Source organism: Lissotriton vulgaris, chromosome 2_1, assembly GCF_964263255.1.
Source record: "Lissotriton vulgaris chromosome 2_1, aLisVul1.2, whole genome shotgun sequence".
In the NCBI taxonomy this organism is placed as follows: Eukaryota; Metazoa; Chordata; class Amphibia; order Caudata; family Salamandridae; genus Lissotriton; species Lissotriton vulgaris.
Window position 1 is genome coordinate 1,833,756,182 of NC_141687.1, and position 23,973 is coordinate 1,833,780,154.

General features: G+C 43.3%; 1 protein-coding gene across 3 annotated transcripts in view; it reads right to left on the reverse strand.

Moving 5' to 3' along the window:
• Positions 1–23,973, reverse strand: part of INTS14 (integrator complex subunit 14) — a 164,485-nt gene that overhangs the window by 8,224 nt on the left and 132,288 nt on the right. For all 3 annotated transcript variants that reach the window (XM_086957980.1, XM_086957979.1, XM_086957981.1), the window contains exons 9-11: positions 21,018–21,151; positions 4,303–4,421; positions 3,606–3,671 (exon numbers count right to left, since the gene is read on the reverse strand). In XM_086957980.1, coding sequence (XP_086814106.1) covers positions 3,606–3,671; positions 4,303–4,421; positions 21,018–21,151 — 319 coding nt within the window. The remainder of the gene's footprint in view (positions 1–3,605; positions 3,672–4,302; positions 4,422–21,017; positions 21,152–23,973) is intronic.

Consider the following 23,973-nt stretch of genomic DNA (forward strand, 5'->3'; position numbering starts at 1 on the left):
GTGCATATTGTAAATCACTTCGTAGTCACTGTATAGTGACTTTATTGATTATGTTCTTTTTAAGTCTCCTGATTATTGTTACTAGTATATTGCTTCCCATATACTACCCTATCTTCAAACGTGAACAATCTGCTTTCAATGTTTCTGCTGAACATTCTTTTAGTGAATTACCTCCCCATGAACTTTCTTACAGACTCGCGCTGCGCAACAACACATTCATTAGTATGTTACACCATTCCCATCAGACTAACAATGCTACAAACTGTTGGATATGTGGCCGACTCCCTCCCTACCAGAAATACAAGGGAGTTCTGCCCCTCTTTCCGTACCCGTTCACTCATAATGGCTCCTGTGGTGCATGGTTTAGAATAATCAATTCCTTAGATTCTGATGTCGCTCTTTTTAAAGGGAGCTGGGTTTGGGGAAACTTGAACTTAGTTCTGCTTAATGCCTGTTACCCTGACAAGAAGGGACTCCCCACTAGAGTAGGAACTGATCTAGAAAATGAAGTATATGGATTAGGTAATTATACAATTAACCTTATGATTCTCACTGTTGAATCCGAAGCCGCACCAGTTCTCCCTGCTATGTCAGTACTACCAGTCACAGGTGACTTATGTGTCAGAAAGAAGGGTTCAGTACACTTAGGTCATAGTAAATGTACTACCGTGGTCGAATTCAGTGATCATGGCAAGTCCTCCTTTAAAGCTACTCGTCATTCCTACTTTGTTTGTGGCTATACCGCATACATACGCTTACCTCCAGATTGGGATGGTACCTGTTACATTGCCTTCCTTCTGCCACCTGTTTTTCTAGCCCCTCCTGATTATCACAGAAATACAAATCTAGTAAAGAGTAGACTCAGAAGAGATCTCCCGATTGTCGACTATACCGAAACGGCATGGGAGCAATACACAGATTTCAATAAGGGATTCTTTTTCTTCACAGGCCCCGTCCAAAACAGTAAATTAATACGTAGATTAACCAGAACACTCGAAGCAGTAGTAAATGAAACTGCCTCCGCTCTAGGTAACTTAACAGAAGAACAGTCTGCTATGCGGATTGTTGTTCTTCAGAATCGTCTTGTTATTGACGTCATCTTGGCAGATAGAGGTGGAGCCTGTAAGGTCATCGGGTCAAGTTGCTGTGTTTTCATTCCAGAAAACGCGCCAACTGTCTACAAAGCTATTACACGTCTTCATAAGATTGCAAGTTCGATACATCAGAATCCAGGCACCTGGACTTGGTCCGGTTGGTTCTGGACAACGTTAACCGCTTGGGGATGGAAGATCCTATCCTTCCTAGGCATTGCCCTTGTCATAGTATTCAGTTGTTGCCTGTGCCTACAGTGTGGGCCAGCGATTTGTGGACTGTGTGCCACATCGTGCATTGAACATTCCAGTTTTCTCTCAAACCGACAACGGAAGAGAGACGAGCAAATGATGTTACAAGAGCAGACTGATCGATTCATGAGGATCGAGATATCATGAAGGGTCCGTAGGGAACAAGGAGGGAATGAGGAAATATAAATTTTTGGTCAAGTTATGTTCCCTATCGTGTACCCCACCATCTCCATGTACGAGCTTAAAGTGCATGTAACTTCCCTCCTGTGCCAGCTATGAAGACGCAAATACATTTGCGTCCAACGTTAACATGTCCTCTTTCAGACCCACCCAAAATGGGTTGAATAGTCCGTTCCTAAGTATGCCATGCCAACGTCTTTTTGTGGTGTACTTTACACGTTTTTCAGCTCTGGCGAAGCAGGCCCTGAATTCTGCCATCGAGCCTTTTTCTGCTTTCTGACTCTGAAAGCCTCAGCCCAGGCTGTCTCTGTACCCGTGACCTCTGCCTTACTCCTTGCGCGGCTCACCGCGCTTAGCTCAGCCTGCTGCCTGCCAAGACTGAATTCAACCTTCAAGTTATCTGTTTTCCTCTCCGAAAATGCATTCCTGCCTACTAGTTTAAGTAAACATCCCCCCAGCTGCAGAGCGAAGGGCCTGGCCTTACTGTCTCCGTGCAAGTGATTCATAGCCTCTGTTACCATGGAAGGCCCATGCCCCCCTCGCATCTCGTGCAGACACTTAGACGCTTATACACGCACTCACAGTCAGTATAGAATAGCTTCTGCCCCAGAGACCTTTCCGCCCAGATAGTATGGTTCCCAAACATCAGATATCAGATATGATAGAGGTACGAGTTGATCTGACATGCCAGACTTCTGTCTCTTTCCGCCACTGTAAATGTCAAGTCCCCTGCACCCTCCAGTTTCACGTCAATCACACGTCATGCAGCTGCGCGCGCATCCAGGCCTCAGATTTCTGCTGACATTGCAAGATTCTGCTTTTTGTTACCACCTACTTATGACGTTTCTAGCACACACCTCTATGTTCACGCCTAGTTCACGCCTTCTAATTACGTATTATTACCACGTGTGTGTTTTATCTTGTTTCTCTCAGCTGTTACGCCTTCTGTATTGGTTTCTATAATGTAACTCAAGTTTATAAGCTATGTATTGTCAATAAAATATTGCTCTATCCCTTCCTGCACCCCAGTGGTGGCAGGAACAAGATATCCGGTCATGACCATTCCTTTTTAAGGAATAAAACCCTTAAGAACTCTAACACCACGGACTCTGCCTTTTTCTTTCCGATTGAGTTATTATTGATTAAGTACTTACCTGCATAGAAATTAGGACGGTAAATCAAATATTTACCACACTACATGAAGTGCTTCGCGGCCTACATAAACTCACCAAGCATTAGAACATTAGTGCCAACCAGGACTAGCCTGACAGTCACTGAAACTACAAAGCTTCAGGGAGGATCCGGGACCATCAATGGCACAGTGCATATCTTATCAAGTCAACCTTTCAATAAAAAGTAATTGCAGGGGAGCAGCACAGAGAATATACTGCACTAACATTCTTGTAGATTTCTCGGCCTCCTATAATACAAAGAGCTTGATCCACCCGCATGGGCAGTTACTAACAGAAGTACACATCCAGTAAGCAAACACAGAAATCCACAAAGGGTGGTACACACAGAAAGCATTAGGTGTTCAATAACCAGATGTATTACAATTCAATGAGAATTGAGTCTTTTCTTGATATGTAACCTATCCAGAGAATCTACATATTTATAGATCATACTTGCCACAAGAATGTCCATAGCAGCCTTCTTCTCACCCAGTCACACATGTAAACTCTCCCTGAGTTCTGTGAGTTTGACAGACCCATGCTCTTCCATAAGATGTCACAGGGTACTGCCTTCCCCAACTACCAGAACCTGTAACATGACTGTAGAACTGGTCAGCTTTGTTCTTCATATGACCTTTATCAAGATCAAAATAATCTCCAAATATTTCTATGGTGTTGTGTCATTGTCGGCTAGCATTTCTTCACAAATTAAAATTAAGGTTCCAATACAGGAGTATCAAGAAGGGATTGGTCATGTGATAGCATTGCAAGTAGTTGAGTCAGTGAGATGGCCATAAAGGTTGAGAGTGGTCTCTGAAAGTAATCTGTAATACCTGAACACTGCCACAACAAACTATGGGGCCCTACCTCAGACTGCCGGAACACTTCAGCAACCACTCCAATTACATACCTTGTAGAAAGTCTGAGTCTTCTCTGGAAGTTTTCTTGCATTTCTTAAAATTTTCTGAACGTCTGTCTGCAGGAAGAAGAAAGGCCATGTGATAATACTGAAACATGCTTTTTTTCGAGAGTTGGAGCAGGATAACTGGGACAGGTGCGTGCCAATCAACAAAACTGTATGGTTGTATTTCTATGGCCTACAATTACAACCTAGTCCAGCTTTTGGCGATAGCAATATTTAGTTACAACTATTGCTACATTCAACCTCACTCTCACTTTGATACTGAAGGGATGCTAGGAGAAGATGAAACTGAGACCTGCAGGTGAGGAGGCAGAAATTACTTTCCAAAAGGTAATTATGCTTCTCTGCTATCTTAGGCATTAGCAAGCATTAGTGCCAATGACCTAGCCTGAGCAGGAGTTAACAAAAGGGCGATATACGTTCAGCCTCCTGAAGGGACATTAAGTCAGTGCACTTTGTAAAATTACTGGATCTTATATTTTTCTGTGCACATCACTGGGCCAAGAAACATTACACTAGTCTAATAATCAAGCATCTATAATGAGAGATCCTGTGCCTTCACCTCAATCTCACCCTATCTGCCTGGACTTGACAGCTGCATGGTAGGTAAATATATTGCTCATGTAGAGGTGCACCAACAAGGAGAGGCTGACTTTGACCTATGAAGATCATGGGAAGTGCTTACCTGTAGGCCGCTTGGCTTGATCCAAACTGTCACATTCTGAGCATAACTTCGCTTGGCATTGGGCTGCAGTGGAAAGGGACTCTTGTTGTCATCGTCACCATAAGGATTCTCTTTGGCATCTGGAAGAGCAGAAATAAATGCAATTAAAGAACTTGACCATTGTCCTGTACTACAGTCAAAAGAAACTGTTGCATCAATGTACAAGAAACGTGCTTACTGCTGAAAGGAATGGACAGTCCAATTTACTGGGACTCATGCACTTGTGTCAGAGGACTAGAAAATGACGGATTGACACAAATTCTTTTACAGGTCTTCTAATCCTACATGGTCTTTTCAATGAAAGCTTACTTAGTAAGGACGTATTTAGTAAAGTATCATTTAAATAATTAATGTTTATTATATATCTGGGTGTTCTACAGATTCTTACCTGAATCTAAAGTTAATGATTCATTGCATTGGTGAAATACTAGCACGGCGAGGAAACTTATCTGGGTGAGTGAAAGGTTTATATGGCGAGACCATTATTGTGATCCCGCTTGACACAAATTGACATGGTCCTTTCTTTTTCGATATGTAGGTGGGATACTGACCTTATTTAAGCACGGCTGTGCTCACTATTTGATCCTTAAAAATATCTACAGGTATGGAGCAACTAGCCATCCCACAACTACTATTGCATAGGGTTATAAGGTATTACACATGACTTTCCTTAGGGATGCCATCTCAAATTATCGTGACCTCGCGTGGTGCACTTTTCTTTTACTTTGATTTGTAACAAATTTTTGTATAGGCTATATCAGATATAATGATCGCTCTCAAACATTGTCCAAATGCCTAAAGACGCAGTATCACTGGTTAAGGACAGCTTCATGAAGCAGTGTCACATGTTAAGAACAGTTTTATGATCTCATTCTAAACCTTTACTTCACTAAAATCTCTGTCTCTGTCCGCAGCAATACAATCAATAATGACATGCTACTGAAAGTTCTAGAACACAGAACACCAATTCTGTTGCACTGATGCTCACATGTACTAAGGTATGTATAAGTAATAAGCACGCATGTGATAACAACAACTTCACAGTAGCTGGTGGTGGAATGTAGTTGCCTAAATATGTGTGGCATATATCGGAAATGCTATCCCTGCTAATCTTTATTAAATATTGTAGTCTTGGGGGCGTGGCTAGCGACCAGCCAAGATGGCCGCAGCTTAGAAGAGGTTTGTGACCAGGAGAGTTTCCCCACGATATCCGCATACTAATCCTGCTGAAAAACGGCGCAACAGTGATTCTGCAACCGGAGCGCCCCCGCTACCAGTAGAACCTACCCTCGTTGCAGTGCTCGGAACCAGTGCGGAGATCTGCCTGCGTGGAAAACGTGGCCTGTATGGACGGTCAGAGCCGGGGACTAAAGGTGAGCCGAGACCCGGTGCCTTGGGCGGCGGAAGAGACGCTGATCCTCGGCAGTGGCGAGAGACACCGGAAACTGCGCCGGAACACAAGGGGGCGCCGGTCGGCGTTGGAGAGTCCCGTTGGAGGTCCGGAGGAGGCGCGAGAGGCCCCGACAGTGAGGGAGAGTCAGAGCGGGCGCGATGGGGCACCCTAACGGCCGCGGTGCGGCAAAGACGGACAGCGAAAGCCCAAGCATCGCCCGGCCGCAACCGGCGACCCCGTATAGATTATATCCTGACGATGGCGGTTGCCCCCGAGAAGGTCACGGCAATTGAGCAGTTAGCGAGAGGGATTTCGGATCATTCCCCGATACAACTTACCTACACTACATAACTCCCCAGAAGATGGAGAATCTACCCACTCTACCCTGCCTACCTACAGAACCGTAAAATTGCGAAGGCCCTGGTGACTGTCACTGACTGTTACTTTGCCGAGAACATATTGACAGTGAACTCTCCAACCACGCTCTGGGAGGCGTACAAATCTGTAATCCGGGGGCAGGCCATCTCGATTATTACCCATCACAAACGGGAACACAGAAAAACCATCAAGTCCTTAGAAGCGACAGCGCTGCTGGCGGAACGGGATCACGCCGTGGATCCCAGCGAGGCCAAAGCACAGACCCTTGCGTTAGCAGCTCTGGAATTCAGAGCCTACGCCGAGGACATGGCAAAGTCTAAACACACAAGTACCATGCATAGGGTATATGAACTAGGTGACAAGACGGGCAAAATGCTCGCATGGCTGGAAAAAAAGGAGAGGGTGGACAGGTGGATAGCCCGACTGACACTGGTTGACTGTCACTGGTTGACGGCACTCGGACGATAGATCCCAAATTGATTGTGGAAGAATTAGCAACTTACTATGAGCAAGTATGCACCCCACGAATAGAGGTAACGGAAGAGGAATGTGTGCAGTTTTTAGATGGCATACCATTGACCACATTATCACATGAGGACAGGGAAACACTTGAAGCTGACTTATCAGCGGAGGAGGTGGGAAAGGCACTGGGGGCGCTTCACACTGGCAAAGCAATAGGGCCCAATGGTCTACCGATAGAAATATATAAAAAAGTAGCAAGTAAGGTTACCCCCCATTTGCTCAACATGTACATCGATAGCCTCACACAGGGAACGTTACCCAGAGACCAAAGGTTGGCAACCATAGTGACGATACACAATCCGGGCAAACCCCCGTAACAACCCTCATCCTATCGACCAATTTCCCTCATAAATGCTGAAGCAAAGATCTTGGCAAAACCGCTGGCACTCCGACTGCAAACCCATCTGACGACACTGATCCACCCTGATCAATCAGGCATTATGCCTGGGCGTAACACCTCCCTAAATCTACGGCGGCTCAATGGTGTGCTGGCCCGTACCCAATTGCTCCAAGACGATGCGGCCATCCTTTCATTAGACACAACAATGGCGTTTGACCTAGTGGAATGGCCATTCTTATTTGCAGTACTTCGAAAGATGGGTTTCGGTCCCAAATTCTGCGGGTGGATTAGACTGCTATACACAGCACTCTTTGCCCATGTGGTGACAAATAGTCATATATCGAGGGAGATTACACTGGGAAGAGGGATGCGACAGGGCTGCCCGCTCTCCCCGCTCCTATTTGCATTAATATTGGAACCATTAGCGACGTGGATACGCACAACACCATTGCTCATAGGAGTAGTATGGGAGGAGGACTGGGAAGATCGAATCTCCCTGTACGCGGCCGTACTGATTTATCGGACGTCCCCGGCAGAGTCACTGAGGGCCCTCTTAGATATTTTCGTAGCGTTTGGCGGGAAGTCAGGATATACCATCAACTGGTCGAAATCGCTGCTCTACATACTGCGTGGCTCGGCACCACCGCTTCCCCCGGACTGTCCCCTGCGAATAGTGACCAGAGGATTCAAATACTTAGGTATCTATGCCAACCCCAAGAGAGTGTCTTCACGGAGGAAAATCTGATGAAGCCCCTACAGAGGCTGAAATCGGATGTTGCACACTGGCGGTCTCTCCCGCTGACATTGCTGGGAAGGGCGGCGCTTTTTAAAATGCTAGCACTTCCTAGGTTCTTATACGCTCTTCATAATACCCCCTTCCCGATTCCTCTCTCATATTTTAAGGCAATTGCTGCCGAAATCTCCTCCTTATTATGGGACGGGAAACCTGCCCGGATAGCGCACTTTAAATTAATACGTAGGTGGTACGACGGGGGATAGCCCTACCGAGTGTTAAGTTTATATATTTTTGGGCCGCACAACTAACCATCATCAATCAATGGTTCTACGCCCCACATGACGACCCAGCTTACAGATTAGATAGACAAGTGCTACCGGGAGACCACCTTATGAAAGCCCTTTACACAAACAAGAGACGACAGGCCCTGACAGGCCCTACGGCCCACACAATTAAAATCTGGCACGCGTCACAGAAAGCTTTAGGATGGGAAGGGGTGCTAACACTGGCCTCTCCGCTCTGGGAAACGCGTAGACTGGGCATCTTGGCAAACACTAAAGGGTTCAAACAATGAGATCTAATAGGTATCACAAGCATAGGAGATCTATGGGTAAGAGGGGAGATGATTACATTCACAGCTCTCCGAGAAAAGTATGGACTGGCAGACTCGGAGCTTTACCGATATATCCAAATCAGACACGCACTCCGGGGCGTTATCCCCCCAGGCACTAAGCTAGCAGACGCATCGCCTCTTGAGGATAGACTCCTCACAGACCATTTGACCAAAAAAGCCATATCTCAGACATATCGGAAATTGATCAATAATCTCCCGGACCCGACGGTAGTACTACGCAGCAAATGGGAGGTGGAACTAGGTGACATTGAGGACTCCGATTGGATGGACGCATTGGCCTCGGCCAGGGAGGCGGGGATTCCATCCCGCTTAAAACTAATACAGCTCAAAGTGCTTCACCGGGTATATTACCCTCGTACCATGATACACAAACTTGGGCATGCACTAGACCCACTTTGCTTGAGGGGATGCGGGCAGGTCGGAACATACTTCCATATAATATGGGAATGCCCAAAGATACTATCATACTGGGAGCAAGTGGTTACCGAGCTCTCAGAGGTGGGAGGGCCGGAGATCCAGGCAGACCCTAAGTGCTGCCTCTTGAATATATGGCAACCAACGGACCTAAATGTGGGGTTGAAAACATGGGCAACGCTAGGAATGGCATTGGCGAAGCGTAATATAGCCAGGAATGCTACCCACGCAGTCGCAATGGGAACATGATATGGACACAGCTGTGGTAGCTGAAAAAGCAGTTTACACCCACCGGGGATGCCCCAAGAAATGGTCGACAATATGGGGGAAGTGGAATGAATCACGAGGGAACATTTGTGAACCATCGAGCGTGACACCGACCCCTGAAAGTAGCCCTTGATCTGCAGTGGGACCACTGTTAAGTCAATAACGGGGAGAGGAGAGGGAGGGTAGGGAGGTAGGAGAGGGAGGGAAGATTACAACTGAATTGGGACTTGGAAAGTTATGAATAACCTAGCTATGTATGTAGTGTCCGAGGACTAAATGCCAATATTGTAACTGTTGGAAGACTGTAGTTAATGGATGTATGTCTGTTCCTGACGATGCACTGAAAATAAAAACCGTTATACAATTATAAGACTATCAAAAGCTACTACAGGCTGGTAACAAACTGATGGGTTAGTTGATTGATTGATTTACACCATCTGCAACTGGTTATTGTGCCTTCAACTACATTTGATTTGTTATGGTACCTTTTTTACTGTATTTTTTGCTAACAATCTCATCACCTATGGAAGTTAAAACCATATTATTTGTGAATTAGATTACAACATTTTTATGGAGACCTGAACTCTTTACCAATCCTATTAGCTTACTTAAATCCGACTTCCGAGTGGGTCACTCAAGAGTTTAAAGACAAGATAGCAGCTGTTCGCGAGTACATAGCACTACTAAAACATTCTGTGCGACACGCGATACTAGTGAAAACTGAGTAGCCTGGAACCCTATCTAACCTGGAACTTGTCCCGCCTTCAGCAAAGTCTATTGACATGTTTTAGGCTACATTTATTTTCGCATCTAGTGCCTTTCAATCACGGCTGTTTTAAGGGCTTGTTGAAGCCCTTTTGTGATTGCAAGAATGTTTCAGTCAATTACACTTTACATATTGTCATGATTTGTGTGAAATTCATTCTTTTGCGATTTAAATTTATACTTCCACTCTTTAAGCATATGAAGTGTACACAAGTAGACTTGCACTATTGCACATACAGTTTTTAAACCTGGCCACAATATGCTTTTTTCGCTCACGTTATCTTTCTGGTGTTTTAAGGCTCGTGTAATTTTTAACCTATGTTGATGCTGATTTTGTGCACCGTTTTACACTGTGTTCGTCTTTTATGATTTTATTTTTGAAATCGAATAAAGAATATATTGATTGATTGAATTAGGAAAGGAAAAAAAAATAACAATAATTTATTGTAGCCTTGATGAAGTCGCTAAATCCGACGAAACATGTTAATACTGAATGATTCTCTGCATTGGTGAAATACTAGCAGGGCGAGGAAACTTATCTGGAATACATCCTGACCTTATTTAAGCATGGCAGTGCTTATTATTTGATCCTTAAAAACAACTACAGCCCTGATGAAGTTTCTAAATCTGACAAAAAACATGTTGGCTACTTGAACACAGAAACCTATCCACAAATAAAATCTCTGAAATCCAAGATTTGGATGACTATAACTCGTGTGGAAATTGGAATTTCTGATGAACACTAAACTGTGAAAAACCTTTGATATATAATTTGTATGTAGTGTGCGCCTAAGGTTTGTTTGACTTTGTATAGGACTCCTCTCTTTAGGATGTCTGATCAGGAGTGTAGGGTATAAACAGTCCTCCCTTGTGCGCACAACTCTTTAAATTCTTGACTTAAGATATTGTGTTGCACTGTCAGGTGAGCGTCATTTCGAGATCCTGCATTTATTCATTTCAATAATACCTACTGCCACTGGTCTGCAGCTCTCTGGTTTAACTAACAAAGTTAATCTAGCAAACTGCTTCCATATGATTGTTATGCTACTTCACAAGCCAAGAGAGATTAGTCATGGTATTTCCCAACATATTAAACATTGTCCCTGCTCAATCAATAAACAAGGCCACTTGATATTATTCTCCATTTTGTGGGAGCCACAATTTCCATATGTATGGACACAACCAGCTAATCCTTGGGCTGACAAAACACTGTCCATGAATGGAGACCCAAAGCCATGCCACCTTAAACACACTCTGTTTCTCCAGTTGGCAGACTGTTTAGGGATTTTTTTCAAAGCGAAGGTCGCATACAATTTTGCGGTTTCTCCCGATCTCAGATAGGACCATATGGGAGAAGGTGATCTGGTTTCTTATAAGAAGTACGTAACCCCCGCTAGCCAAGGAGATTTGAAATGTAGATGTTTGAATGGATGCAGACCTCTCCCTTGAATAAGAGACAGTGATAGTATCATATTACTGCCACATGTATGTAAAGTTGGTTGGTTATGCTGTTTCTCCTCTTCTCGCTGGAAACGGAAGTCATTTTACACATTCAGGCCCACCCCCTCCGTGCGCAGGGGCTTATGGGAGATGGAGTCCAAGCCATTTTTTCTAGGAAATCTACTGGGAGATGTAGTGTGATTCAAACTGGGGTTGCCTGCATGAGTTGATTCGACATGAGCCTTTATCCTGTGCGTGCTTCTTCCAACAGACTGTCTCATAGATTGTAGATCTCTGTCAGTTCATTCAGTCCGTCCACTGCCGTATTGAACTTTACAATTAGCATCGCCTCCCGTCTTGTCAGTTTTAGTTCCAAGTCGCCTCCGCGGTTGTCTAATTCCACCTTAGATATTACAGTCCAATGCAGATCTTGGATGGTATGAGAGTTCAACCTCCTGTGGTTGACTAAAGGGGCCGTTAGAACATTTTTGCGTATCCTTGACTTATGTTGAGTGATCCTAACTCGGATTTCCTGGTTCATTTTTCCTATATAGAGCTTTCTGCAAGGGCACCAAATCCCATATAACAGGTTTTTTGATTTGCAGTTTGTGAAGAAATCGTGTTTCCAGTGAATTGCATTGTGGGTGAACAACATACCTTCTTGTGTTGAGTCACAACAACCAAAATTCCCACATTTATGGTGGCCTGTTACCGGAGGTAGGCCCACAAAATATCGCATTGTGCTCGTCCTCTGTTTTGGCATTGCTGCTCTAACAATTTGGTTTGAAAAACTCCTGTCTTTTTTTTAAATGCAAATCGTGGAACAGACATCAGTGACTGGTTGAAGTTCTTCACTAAATGCCAGTTTTGGCAGATGACTTTTTTCAACAAATTAGAATTAGAGCAGGAAGTTGACGCACAAACCATTCTTTCTACTGGAGTTTTTTCTTTTTGTTCCAGTAATGTTTTGCGCGGGGTCCACCATGCTCTTTTGATTACTCGCTTAAGCAGTTTTTTAGGCTATCCTGAAATTAATAGGCGATCCATCAAATTGTTTGGGTGGAAGATATATTCATCCGTAAACGTACAATTACGCCTAATCCTTAAAAATTGCCCATATGGCAGGTTTTCTTTTAAACTTCTCGGGTGGTTGCTTGAAAAGTGCAACGCTTCATTCCTGTCTGTAGGCTTTTTTAAAAGTGTTGTCACTAGAGCTCCATCGGCTGCATAGACTTCAAGGCCTAGAAAAACCTTATTTTTGTTTGAGTAATTGACTGAATTTGATGTTTTCCGTTCTACTATTCAGCCAGCCATGGAAAGATCCTAGGCTAGCCTCATCTCCTTTCCAAATCATGAAGATATTGTCGATAAAGCGGACCCAGCTCCCAATATGTTGACTGAAGGGATTGTTGTTGTAAATGAAAGTTTCCTATTATTTTGCCATTTAAAGTGCTGCTAGTTCTGGGGCTAAAGGACACCCCATTGCCACGCCTTTTTCCTGGAAGAAGAATTTGCCATTAATGTTGAAATAGTTTTTATTTAGTGCAAAACTCGCCAGATCAATAATAAATTCTGTAGGTATTTGTACAGGTTTTATGCTACTCTCCAAGAATGAGGTCAGTACTGCTAGGCCTTCATTTTAGGGTATCTGAGTATATAAGGACACCACGTCCAATGTCACTAAAAGGTATTCATTTTCCACAAACCGCTCTGACTCAAGTTTGTTGATAAAATCTCTAGTATCCTGGAGAAAGGATGGAACCTCCACCAGGAAAGGTTTTAAAAAGAAATCCACAAACTTTGATATGGGTTCCAATAGTGACTCACACCCAGAAACTATGGGTCTTACCGGTGGTTGGGTTTGATTTTTGTGCACCTTTGTCAATACATAGAACAATGGAATTCTAGGGTGTTTATTCTGCATGCTCTATAGCTTTCTGGTCCTGAAGAAAACTCTGGAGTTGGAAGGGTTCGAAACGCGTCGACCTTTGTTTCATGGCCAATTATTTTGTACATGTTATTTAACTACATGGCTGCTGGGCGTTTTCCCCCCCTGTGCTGGAAAATGCCATTTTAGTGGCACCATGACGAGCTCAGCTCGTCATCAGCACACGACACCTTTTGGTGATGACGAGCTGAGCTCGTCATCAGCATCGAAAGGGTTAAATGATCCAAAAAAAATTGAACAGCTGCAAATATGTTTGATCGATGGCTTAGTTTTTTTTATTGTTCTTGTGATTGAATTGTGACAACTTTTTTGAAAACTGTATTGGGAAGTGGGCTAGGGTTTTGGGTTGTATGCCAGGGAAGTATGATTGAGAATATTGTGTAATTGGTGTGGTATAAGTGGGTTGAATGAGTGTTGAAAATGATGTGAATGTTAAACCTGTAAGAATGTGAAGAAAAAGGATTGGTATGTGTGAGAGATGAGGATGAGTTATCTTCACAAAAGGTTTTTAAAGATGTGATAGTGTATTTTGTATAGAATTTGTTTAATGATTGAAAAATTAATTTTTATTAATTCAGATGGAATTTGATTTTCCGTGGTTACATTGTTGTTTTCGATGTTCCACTTCTGAAAAGAGAATAACAGATCAGTGTTGGCACTTGTTTTGGTTTTTGAGATATTGGGTCTCAGCCTCACTATTTAGGGTCCAAACCCTTCTACAGTTGTTGGTTTCTCCTCTTCAGCACCATGAAGCTTTGCAAATGTGTGCTACATAAATTATATTACGATAAATAAATACATAACAATGGTACTCATCGGATAGACCTCAGGGATGAAAGATGAGGGAAGCAAGGGGAATCAAACCTGTGAAATAACAGTGTATTTTTCTCATCATATTTGACCATGTTCTTTACTTGGTAACTGTCCAACCTACAACATAATAACTAACAGCACAAACTTATCTACAACTGCTGTTAATTCAAAGCACTGCAACTGTTCATTGTTATAGTGTTTTAATGCTGGTGTCACAAAACAAGAAGGCAAAAACCTAGAACAGTTCTGGGCTAAATCAAAGGCGCAGCTCCATCCTCGCTTGTTTCTTTATTTTATTTAACCACGCTTATGTCTTTAAAATCTCAAATTCTAATTAGAGCTTCTTTCAGAGAAAAACAAAATAATAATAAAACCAGCATGATGACTGCAAGCTGGTGAAACTCAATTTTGGTGAATTTTCAAAAGAAAAACCTCTTTACTCAAACGTGAGGTAGAGTTACTAGGGAATAGGTAGAGGTGTAGAATATAGCTATATCTACTAGGGTGTAACAGAACCGGAGTACAGGCAGTGTTAGTAGTGTGTAAGCTATTTTCTGTATAGGTAGGCACAGACATGCTTGGTAACAGATAGTTGGGAAAGATATGCTTGCATATGGGTAAGGTACTAATATGAATAAAGAAAGATGGAGGAGGGTTAGAGGAAAGGAGAGCGATGGTGTGGTGTGAGGGATTATACTCACAAACAACATAGGTATGCATGGTTTGCCCAATGATCATAAATAAAGGAATGAATGTGATCCTTCAATAGAGTGTCTGCAGAGGGAGGGGGAATTCTGTTTTTTTTTCACATGAAAGGCTTACACCACAAATGATTTTGACATCCGGGGAATGCCATTTGTTTGGACAAATTTGAGGAAAGAGGTTTGTGTGAAAATCTTCTCTCCAGAATTACATACAAAATGCAAGATTATAGTTCAGAAAAGTTTATACCAGCCTGCCAAAAGCTGTTCTAGGCATTAGTATGCCTCCAAAAGCCCAACTCCTTTTAGAGGATTCCCATTCTGAATCCTCACACAGGAACGCTCGACTTAGTCAAGACAGATGCAGGCAGCCCCCAACTGTTTCTTTTCTAAACCCACCATGATGTACTGAAGGAACTATTGGGTGTGAAATAAGGAAGTTATATGTAACGGACCTAAAATAGTGTACAATAGATTAATATTTGTCTGGAATTTTGTTGTATAAATTAATCTGGTCACTGACAAGTGATACCAGCGTGATGCTGGGCATGTAGCTACACAAAGGTCAACCTATGAAAGATCATCCGCCTCCATAAAGATTATGTTTTTAGACTATGGCATCTGTTGTACCTCAATTCAGAGCACCGTGAGAAGGTGAAGTGATAGACAAAAACTTAACCAAATGAAAGAGCATGGAAAATTCTCATCTGTAATGTGGAGAAAGAAGGACCAGTGTTAATCAGAAAAAAAACATTATCATGGGTAAGAGGTATTTTTCTAAAATGTACTTTCAACAAATTCCACTTTTTAAAGAAGGGCACCACAGCAGAACAACAACAAAAAAAAGGTTGGTCTAAGGATTTGAAGGGCATCCACAAGGAACTGTGTCAAGTGTCTTAGTTAGACCAAGTGGGAACCGCTGCCATCTTACATGTACAATTTTTCTTAAGTTGCCTTCTCCTTCACACACCGACTTGACATACATTTGCATGAGTGACAGTGCAAGAGAAGTTTCCATGAAACTACATTTGCTTACAAATTCTACTTCGTAAGAATACAATCACGAAACTTGAACATCCGTACAGGGTCTGAACATACATTGTGCGAATGTGATTGTTGTTCGTCCATGCTGCGACGCAGCCATCTATAGAAAATAAACAATGACAGCCAGACTAAGGTCTCGGCTCAGGGCAAGGATGCTTTTTGTTATAAATAAACTAGCATTTCCGGGTTTAGACAGATGAGCACTTGCTGTCATTGCGAGGTCACTACATGCTGAAACTCAGCCCAGCTGCTGCTGATATCTCTGCAGGAGGGGGATGTCCAACCTGTGACCAAGACAGGGACCTACATATTTTCCCTTCAGGTAACAGGGGTTGGATCATCCGATGGGGGGGGGGGGGGGGGGGGGATAGTTGGCAGAACAAATGTATACACCCTAGGCATCTAGATTAGGGAACACATAATTGGAGTATTAGATACCGTTTTATATACTTGCATATATACATTGTTTTAGCAAGATTGAACTGTTTATTCTGTTCACTGGCCTTACACTGCTAATCACTTTTATCTACTTCTTTTTGTTGGTCATTGCTGCACATATATTCTACGCAAGAATCACTATGGTTCAATAAATATTGAAAATGCCCTCTGTGTATTCATTGCATATTTCTCTGAGAAAGAGCATGAGCAAAATGGTTCTAGATCAGGGGTGGGGAGATATGGGGGGGTGGGGAGGAGATTGCCTGAGTAGTTCTCTTGTGCATTCTCAGACACCCCTACTTAACTCCTAACCAGAGACATCCTGGGTGGTAGGGACTATCCTCCTCAGCTGAGTAGGAACATTCTATGTATTGGCTGTAAGTTGTTCAAGCTTGAACTCTTCAAAGGATTCATTCCCATTGTGTTACCTATTCTGGAATTCATTTAGAATAATGTCTGAAGATAGAGGACTTAACATCACTGAGAACTGCAGAAATGCAGTTACTCAGAAATTACTACAACACGGTTTCGCACCTGCGGGTGGAGATGTCGCCATCTGGTTGTGGCTCATGGAGCATATAGGACAGAGGTGTACTATTTTTGGGTTACATTCCCAGCTGCAGACAACACAACACGGTTATTTCACATCTACAAAGTGGGTGAGGTACCAGAAATGTATGTGCCATACGAAGAAATAGAGATACCTCTAACATACCAAGAACATATCAATTAGTTTAATGACGCCCTACCGTAGACAACAGAAAACGTTAGACTATGTCCCCTTAGCAATGAGGGAGCTACATGGCCAGTCTGAACCGGATACATACTGCATCCTAATGTTTATAATTTATCAGCAGCACAGGTGCGGACACTATACAGATGTCTTACACAGTTTGTTACTCAAACACTAACACTCAACCATGTGCAGACCACAAGCTGCATAACCACAATTGACTACCCCAGGCATGAGGCCCACAAACACAAAATGCTGTAATAAGCAAAGTTCCTGTCAAACCTGAGGAGATTCCGTTCAGAACAGAATATTAACAGTTTGCAAGCCGATGGGGACGGTTCCTCCTGTGAAAGACTGCACAACTTATGGTACAGTATTTGCTGTAGTATATACCAGAACACACAGCACCTCTTCATTGGCTGTTTTGCGGAGCCCTGGATTTAAGGAGGAACTGATGGGGGAAGCCTTGTACTTTATGTCCACTCCAGGAGTTACCAATCTGGCCTTGACCGGCTCTTTGAATATGTCAGGAACTGTCTTTTAACATGCCCTTGAGCCTGGGTTGAAACTGGAGGGAGTGCTGCATGGAGGAGAGGGTTTCCACACAAAAATCCATGTCCTCTTCGATTTTATTTAAGTCCGCCTTGTGAACAGCAACCCGCTGAAGGACCTCATGGTAGGAGGTGGTGCCATTTGGGAGGATGGCTTAGGAAGGTAGAGGCCCGGGTCACTGTCTCCAGGTGAATCTACATCATAGTCATTCCAGGTGTCATCATGTGGCTGGGGGTAGAAAGCTGGTTCATAGGGTCCAAAGGATAGGACCCCCTCAAGTGAGGAGTGTGGGACATCCCCAGGTAAGGGAGGTGACCATGTGGTGGTGGAGGGGAAGTATGTGGTGGTGGTGGAGGGGAAGTATGAAGTGGTGGAGGGGGGAGGATCAGGAGGAAGAAGTTGGGGTCTGGCTTGAAATGGCTAGTGCCCTGACTCTGGAGCTTCTTAGCTTGGGCCAGAGGTTGGTGGTCCAAGCAGACAGCTTACATAAAAGTTAGCTTCTTTTTGTGATAAATGCTGCCTTGAGCCTTGGGGGAAAGCTGCTTGAGGTCCTTCTGGTCTGTGAATGGATTCGCTTTCGCTTGGTGGCGAGCTCTTGCTGCAAGCGCTGCCAAATCAACTGCTTTGGATGTCAGAAGCCACAAAGGATGGAGCTTTCAGCATCTGTTTTAGCACCAAGGAAAGTTTTTGCCCCACCAGAAACAATGATTTTTTTAGTGCCGAAAGAGTCTTTGGATCAGAGTCTGGGTTTGGCGCAGTGGAAGCGATCGGCATTCAGGTTGCCGTCTGCGCTGGATGCTAGGTCTTGGACTGCTGTTTCGGTGGCAAAAGCTGGATCAGGATGGGATCTGAAGCCTTCTGTAGATGCTGGCCATGGCCCTAGAAGCTTGGCACTTTGCTTCTGGGCTCGATACCGGATACCCTTGGGGGCGGCGCTCAGCCTAAGAGCGGTGTTGGAGTGGGGGTGGAGGAGGTACTCATGGAAGATGTCTTCTTTGGATGGACTTCAATAAGGTGAGGTTCCTCTGGCTCAGAGTGTGACTGTGAGCAGGCCTCGGTGCTAAAATGGATGGCCTGCTCTTTGGACAGTCCAGGTCATTCCACCTCAACAGCAAGTTCACCGAAGAGGTTGAAGGTATTGTCCAGTTCTCACTACACCACGGTGGGATGAGCAAGGCGCTGATTGCTTCTGTACGTCAAGGTTTTCTTAGAGCAGAAGGCAAGACAGGCCACGTAGGAGGCCTTGCTGCACTCCAAAGACAGAAAGAAGTTGCAAAGCTGATGGAGGTCTGTTCAGCTGTACTTTGCTCAACACTGTGGGCAGTACTGGAAGGGGGCCTTTTCCATTACAATTACTGCATTATCAAGGACTGAGCAGAGAGGTTATAGGCCATGGTTGCCAAGCCCCACAGAGGTCGTGACGACACAGAAGATCTTGCAGAATATGGTTTCTTCTTTTCAACTGGTATGGAGAAGTTCAAATGTGACGACCTGGAACTCTATACAAGCATGCCCGACCTTATTGGTGGAAAAGAAACAATCTAACAATGGAGCGGGTGCCAGTATAGATTACCAATAGTAGATGGAGTCAGTAGATCTCATAACTTGAGGACTTCTTCAAAGGAAAACAAATTGCACATGTCCGAGCCCAACACTACATGTCAGGAATATGCACAACATGTGAATCAACAGCTACATATGTCACAAACATAACAGTATTTTAGCTTGTTGTGGTTTGTCTTTCAGACAAATAGCATGTCCTTTAATTATGTTCTAGTAACCAGAGAACCCCCATTTCCATTTGTTATGTTATTCCGTCTTATAGCGTGCACATTCACCAGTGGTTTCTTGGCATCTATAAATAACAGACCTTTAGCTGAGATATAGATTAAAAATTCCTTGCTTTCATAAGCCTGCTTAAAGATCCATACGTTTAACAATTGGCAAAATAGCCTTAAATCCCAACACATTTCTAACATATGAGGTCAAAATGTTGATACTATAAAGTGCACAGCCTGTGACTGCTGGACTTTTCATTCAAACTCCTTGACTTCTAATAAATGTGGCTTCCTCTTAAATTTTATATACACACTCACCCAACAACACAGCGCTCTGAGGCACTTTAAAAATGTTGCTGTTTAAGGCTCGATAAACTAAATGCCCTTCTGTATGAAAGAATAAAATAATTTGATTGCTGACAACACAGGCATGGTCACCATTTATTGTATGCGTCTCTGATGCTTCCAAATGAGTGAATCAAAGCTATGTTAAACACATCTTGAAAAGGTTTCCATGTGGAACCCCTTTTCTTCAACATTAATACCCATTTCCCACATCTGTTATTGAGTTGATCTACCTTATGTATCTTCAGCCCCAGAGAAGCAGACCGATGCCTACCAAGACAACTTACATGATCCACAGGAATAGAACCAAGGCCCAGCTGACTGGACAGACCAACTAGCAAACATCTCAGTGGATGGAGACTACTAACTATCCATATGGCCACCCTTTTGCAGTTACCCAGGGCAAGCAAGGTGACATCCAAAGTGAGGAGCTGCTCCATCACATTCATGAATCGAAAGAGGTAAGTCTTACAGTGCCCTAAACCAATAGGGGTGAGGAAGAGGGAGGAGGTGGTGGCAAGTGGGGGCTGTCCAATAGTATAATAATGTGGCCCTTGAACAGCAGTTGTAAATAACATTCTTGACAATGAATCCCCAGTAACCTCGGACAGATGTAAGACCCCAAGGGAAGGCTACACTATTCCTCCAACTGGAGAATGTTGCTTGCAGAGACTGGGATCATCATTGAAGGACCTTCTAGAAAGCTATTCAGATACCATAAAAAGAGATGCTCAATGTATTTTTCTAGCAGTTGTATGAGCTTACAAATGGATTTGAGTGGGAAAGTGCTGAAGATGTGAACCAATCAATAGCAGGTGCAGAACAGCCTTTACATTCAATAATTTAATTAATGCACGTTATATTTAATTTCAAGCTATTATATTTGCTAGTGTATAGTCTTATTTCAAGTCACAACACAGCACCACCTCAAGCCTGTAATGTAAAAGGGAGCTTTGCAATTAAGGCTAGAGATTAGCATTTTGCATTTAGGGTATTAAGGAATCATGTTTGCAGAAAGAGATAAAAAGCTATCGTAAGTTACTTAAAATTTACAAAGTTACAATATGACTCTTGGGGCCATTTTTTGAAATTGTATTATTATGTTCACCTTGTTTTCACACTGCCCGACCCCAATAACTCGAACAGAATAGACTGCTTTGAGATTGCCATTTATTTCCTTCAGCCCTTGATGAACCCATCATTAATCTAGTCGGGAGTTACATAGCATGCTTTATAGTAGTGCTTCTGCCTTAGTCTCACTGACTTATGGAGACTAGAAAATTATCAACTGTCATAGAACATTGTGCAGACCTTCAATTAACAAATCTTGTCAGGTACATACGGTCCAGTCCATCTTCATCCAACCACTATCTTAGCATTGCTGTCTCAACTCATATGCCCTCAAAAAATATACATGACAGTCACATTTTATTACCTGAAATTGGTCCCAACTGCCAAATCTTTCCCAGCCATGGCAGAGGTTCCGGACCTACATCGAAGAGTGACATCATCAAGTTTGATTTCTTCTTACTGTCCGCTTGAGAATACAGCATCCCGTACCACTCCGGCCTAGAAGAGACAATAGTACGGGCTGATAGGCTGATAGTGCTATTTGCAGAATGCAGTCAGACCCTGCAGGCAGTCAGCACGAACAGCTTGAAAGTAAATTCAAAAAGCTGAGTTATCAAACTTTGGGGTCTTTACAGCAAAAGAGTATCTTAATGGTAATGAAAAAATAGCCTACTTCTGGCCCACAAATTCAAATAACCCACCACCATTCCCTAACCATTCATATGCAGCCATATCGACTGACAAACAGGCTCAATCTGTGCCTGAAATAATGTGAGAATGTGGTTGACTACGCTGTGTGACGCACACAAAACCTTGCTGACATTCCAGGAGCTCAGAGGCCAACAGGGCACAGAGGAGGGGCAATTCCTTACTTTTAACGCAATGTCAAACATGACAGGCACACTGTGGTGACCATAACGAACTGTACTAGGAGCATACCCACCCTTACAACCACTATTAAGGAAGGCAACAACAGACAAGCGATCCCGGTGTATCACAGAACCCTTCTGGACTCCCGCACCACAAACTTTCCTGCCCTTAAAGTTAAATGGTCCAACACGGTGGGTCAGGTCAGGACCTCACAGACAAACAGTGATCTACTGCATTGGAATAGGTCCGTAAAGGTTCAAAGAATCTTTGTTTAAAGTACACTCAGGTTAACTGTTTACATATGACATACATCACACATATACGCATTAATCACATGTTCCCCGAGACTATCCCAAAGTGCCCACATTGCCCATGCCCGAGGCAGATTATCAAATAGTATGAGCCTGTCCAGTGATCATACAATATTGGGCAGCGGTGCTTTCACTGTCAGAACTCACAGAACGGGCCCTACCACCTGACCTCCTTACAGTGTATGCTAGGAGTGAGAAAGCATACACGTAAGAAATATAATGCACAAAATGTATCGACCTAACATACTTACCTGCAAAATGGCATAAAGCGATGGCTTAGAAATCTCTGGATGCCCCACTACACAACTTTGAGAGACCCATTCACGACCTGGCAGTCACCATCAAAACGACAAGAGGAGACACTGCATCGGGATTGCACATCTACCTGTAAAAACTGGTGGCGAAGACTGATGACAGGCCACTGTGAGGGACCAAAATGTCCTCCATCAGCAGAGATGCCCGAAACAGTGACAGGCCCCCCGCACCTCAGCAATGTAGATGGAACACCACACTGAGCATGGCTTCCAGGTCCTGCCTCCTCCTTTCAACCCGACCTCACAGTATAAGTTCCATCATCCTCTCCCACGTCGCACTGGCACACCCCACATCATGACAAATGTTACAGACGGTAGAAAGCGAGATACTGCCTCTATGGACCTTTAGCGACCGACACACTGCGTCTACACTCAGACAAGGGGTACACCATACCTCACTATCACAGGTGAAACCAACAAGACCTAAAGACCGCCATGAACAGAAAACATGCACTACACTGTTGTCTCAAATGTATGTAATATATTACTTTGTTGAGATATCCTGTGTAATTACAGTGCTGCTGTAATATATACGCTTTCTATTACAATAAAGATTGTTAAAAAAGGTATGTTATCAGTCCCTATAATTAAGTTCACCCAGAAAGGCATAGTGATGTGCGTTTTCACTAGAGAGCATGCTAGGTCAAAATAGTAAAAGCTATTTGGCACAAGTAGATACACTGAAACATTCAGCCAGTTGGCCAATTGAATCCTCACAGAACAAGCATTTGCAATGCAATAGGTCTCGCATTAGGAAAGTTTGAGCTATTGGTACTGTAAATGACAATTTGTTATTTATATGTTGGTTTGGAAAATAGCGAAATTAATAGCTTTGTCATTTACAATGCCAATAGTTGTAACTTTCGCAAATGTGACACCTATAGCATCTGTAATGCAATATGTGTTGTATTTACGTGACTTAGATGTATCGATATTACAAATAACGGCTTTTAATTTTTTTAAAATAATGAATACTTAAATAAAAGTTATTGTAATTTATAATGGCAATAGCTTAAACTTTTGTAAATAACTTTTGTGAAGATTATGTTCAGTGTATTTTATTGTAACGAAAATCCAAGAACAGAAGTGAAATATTAACATAGTTTTGATACATTTATAATAAAGCTTGAAACATTGAGAGAACATATTTGAACCAGTTGTTGTTGAATGGTTGCACAGATTGATGCTGTGGGGGCGCGGAGTGATGTTGTGGTGGCGACGAGTGATGCTGTCGTGTTCAGTGATGCTGTGGTACCGCATAGTGATGTTGTGGTGCCACTGAGTGATGCTGTGGTGGTGCTAAGTGATGCTGTGGTGATGCAATAGATAGATAGAATGAGTGCGATAGAGTACGTGCGATAGATAGAGTGAGGGCGATAGATAGAGGGAGGGCGATAGAGTGAGGGCAATATATAGATAGACAGATAGATAGAGTTAGGGCGATAGATAGAGTGATGGCAATAGAGTGATTGCGATAGATAGACAGATAGAGTGAGGGCGATAGATCGATAGATAGAGTGAGGGCGACAAATATAGTGAGGGCGATAGATAGATAGAGTGAGGGAGATAGATAGATAGATAGAGTGAGGGCGATAGATAGAGTGAGAGCGATAGATAGAGTGAGAGCGATAGATAGAAACCATATGAAAACTCAGCTTGTTATGGGCTGAAGTTCCAACAGGACTTTGAGCTGAGCCAGAGCCATGCCTCAGGCTCAAGCCTGGCTCAAACTTTCAGTGGCTCACCCACCTCAATTCGTTAATTTAACCAATGCTGGAGCAATGCCATGTAGTTCAATGCTCCAAAATACAACATTTATATGCAG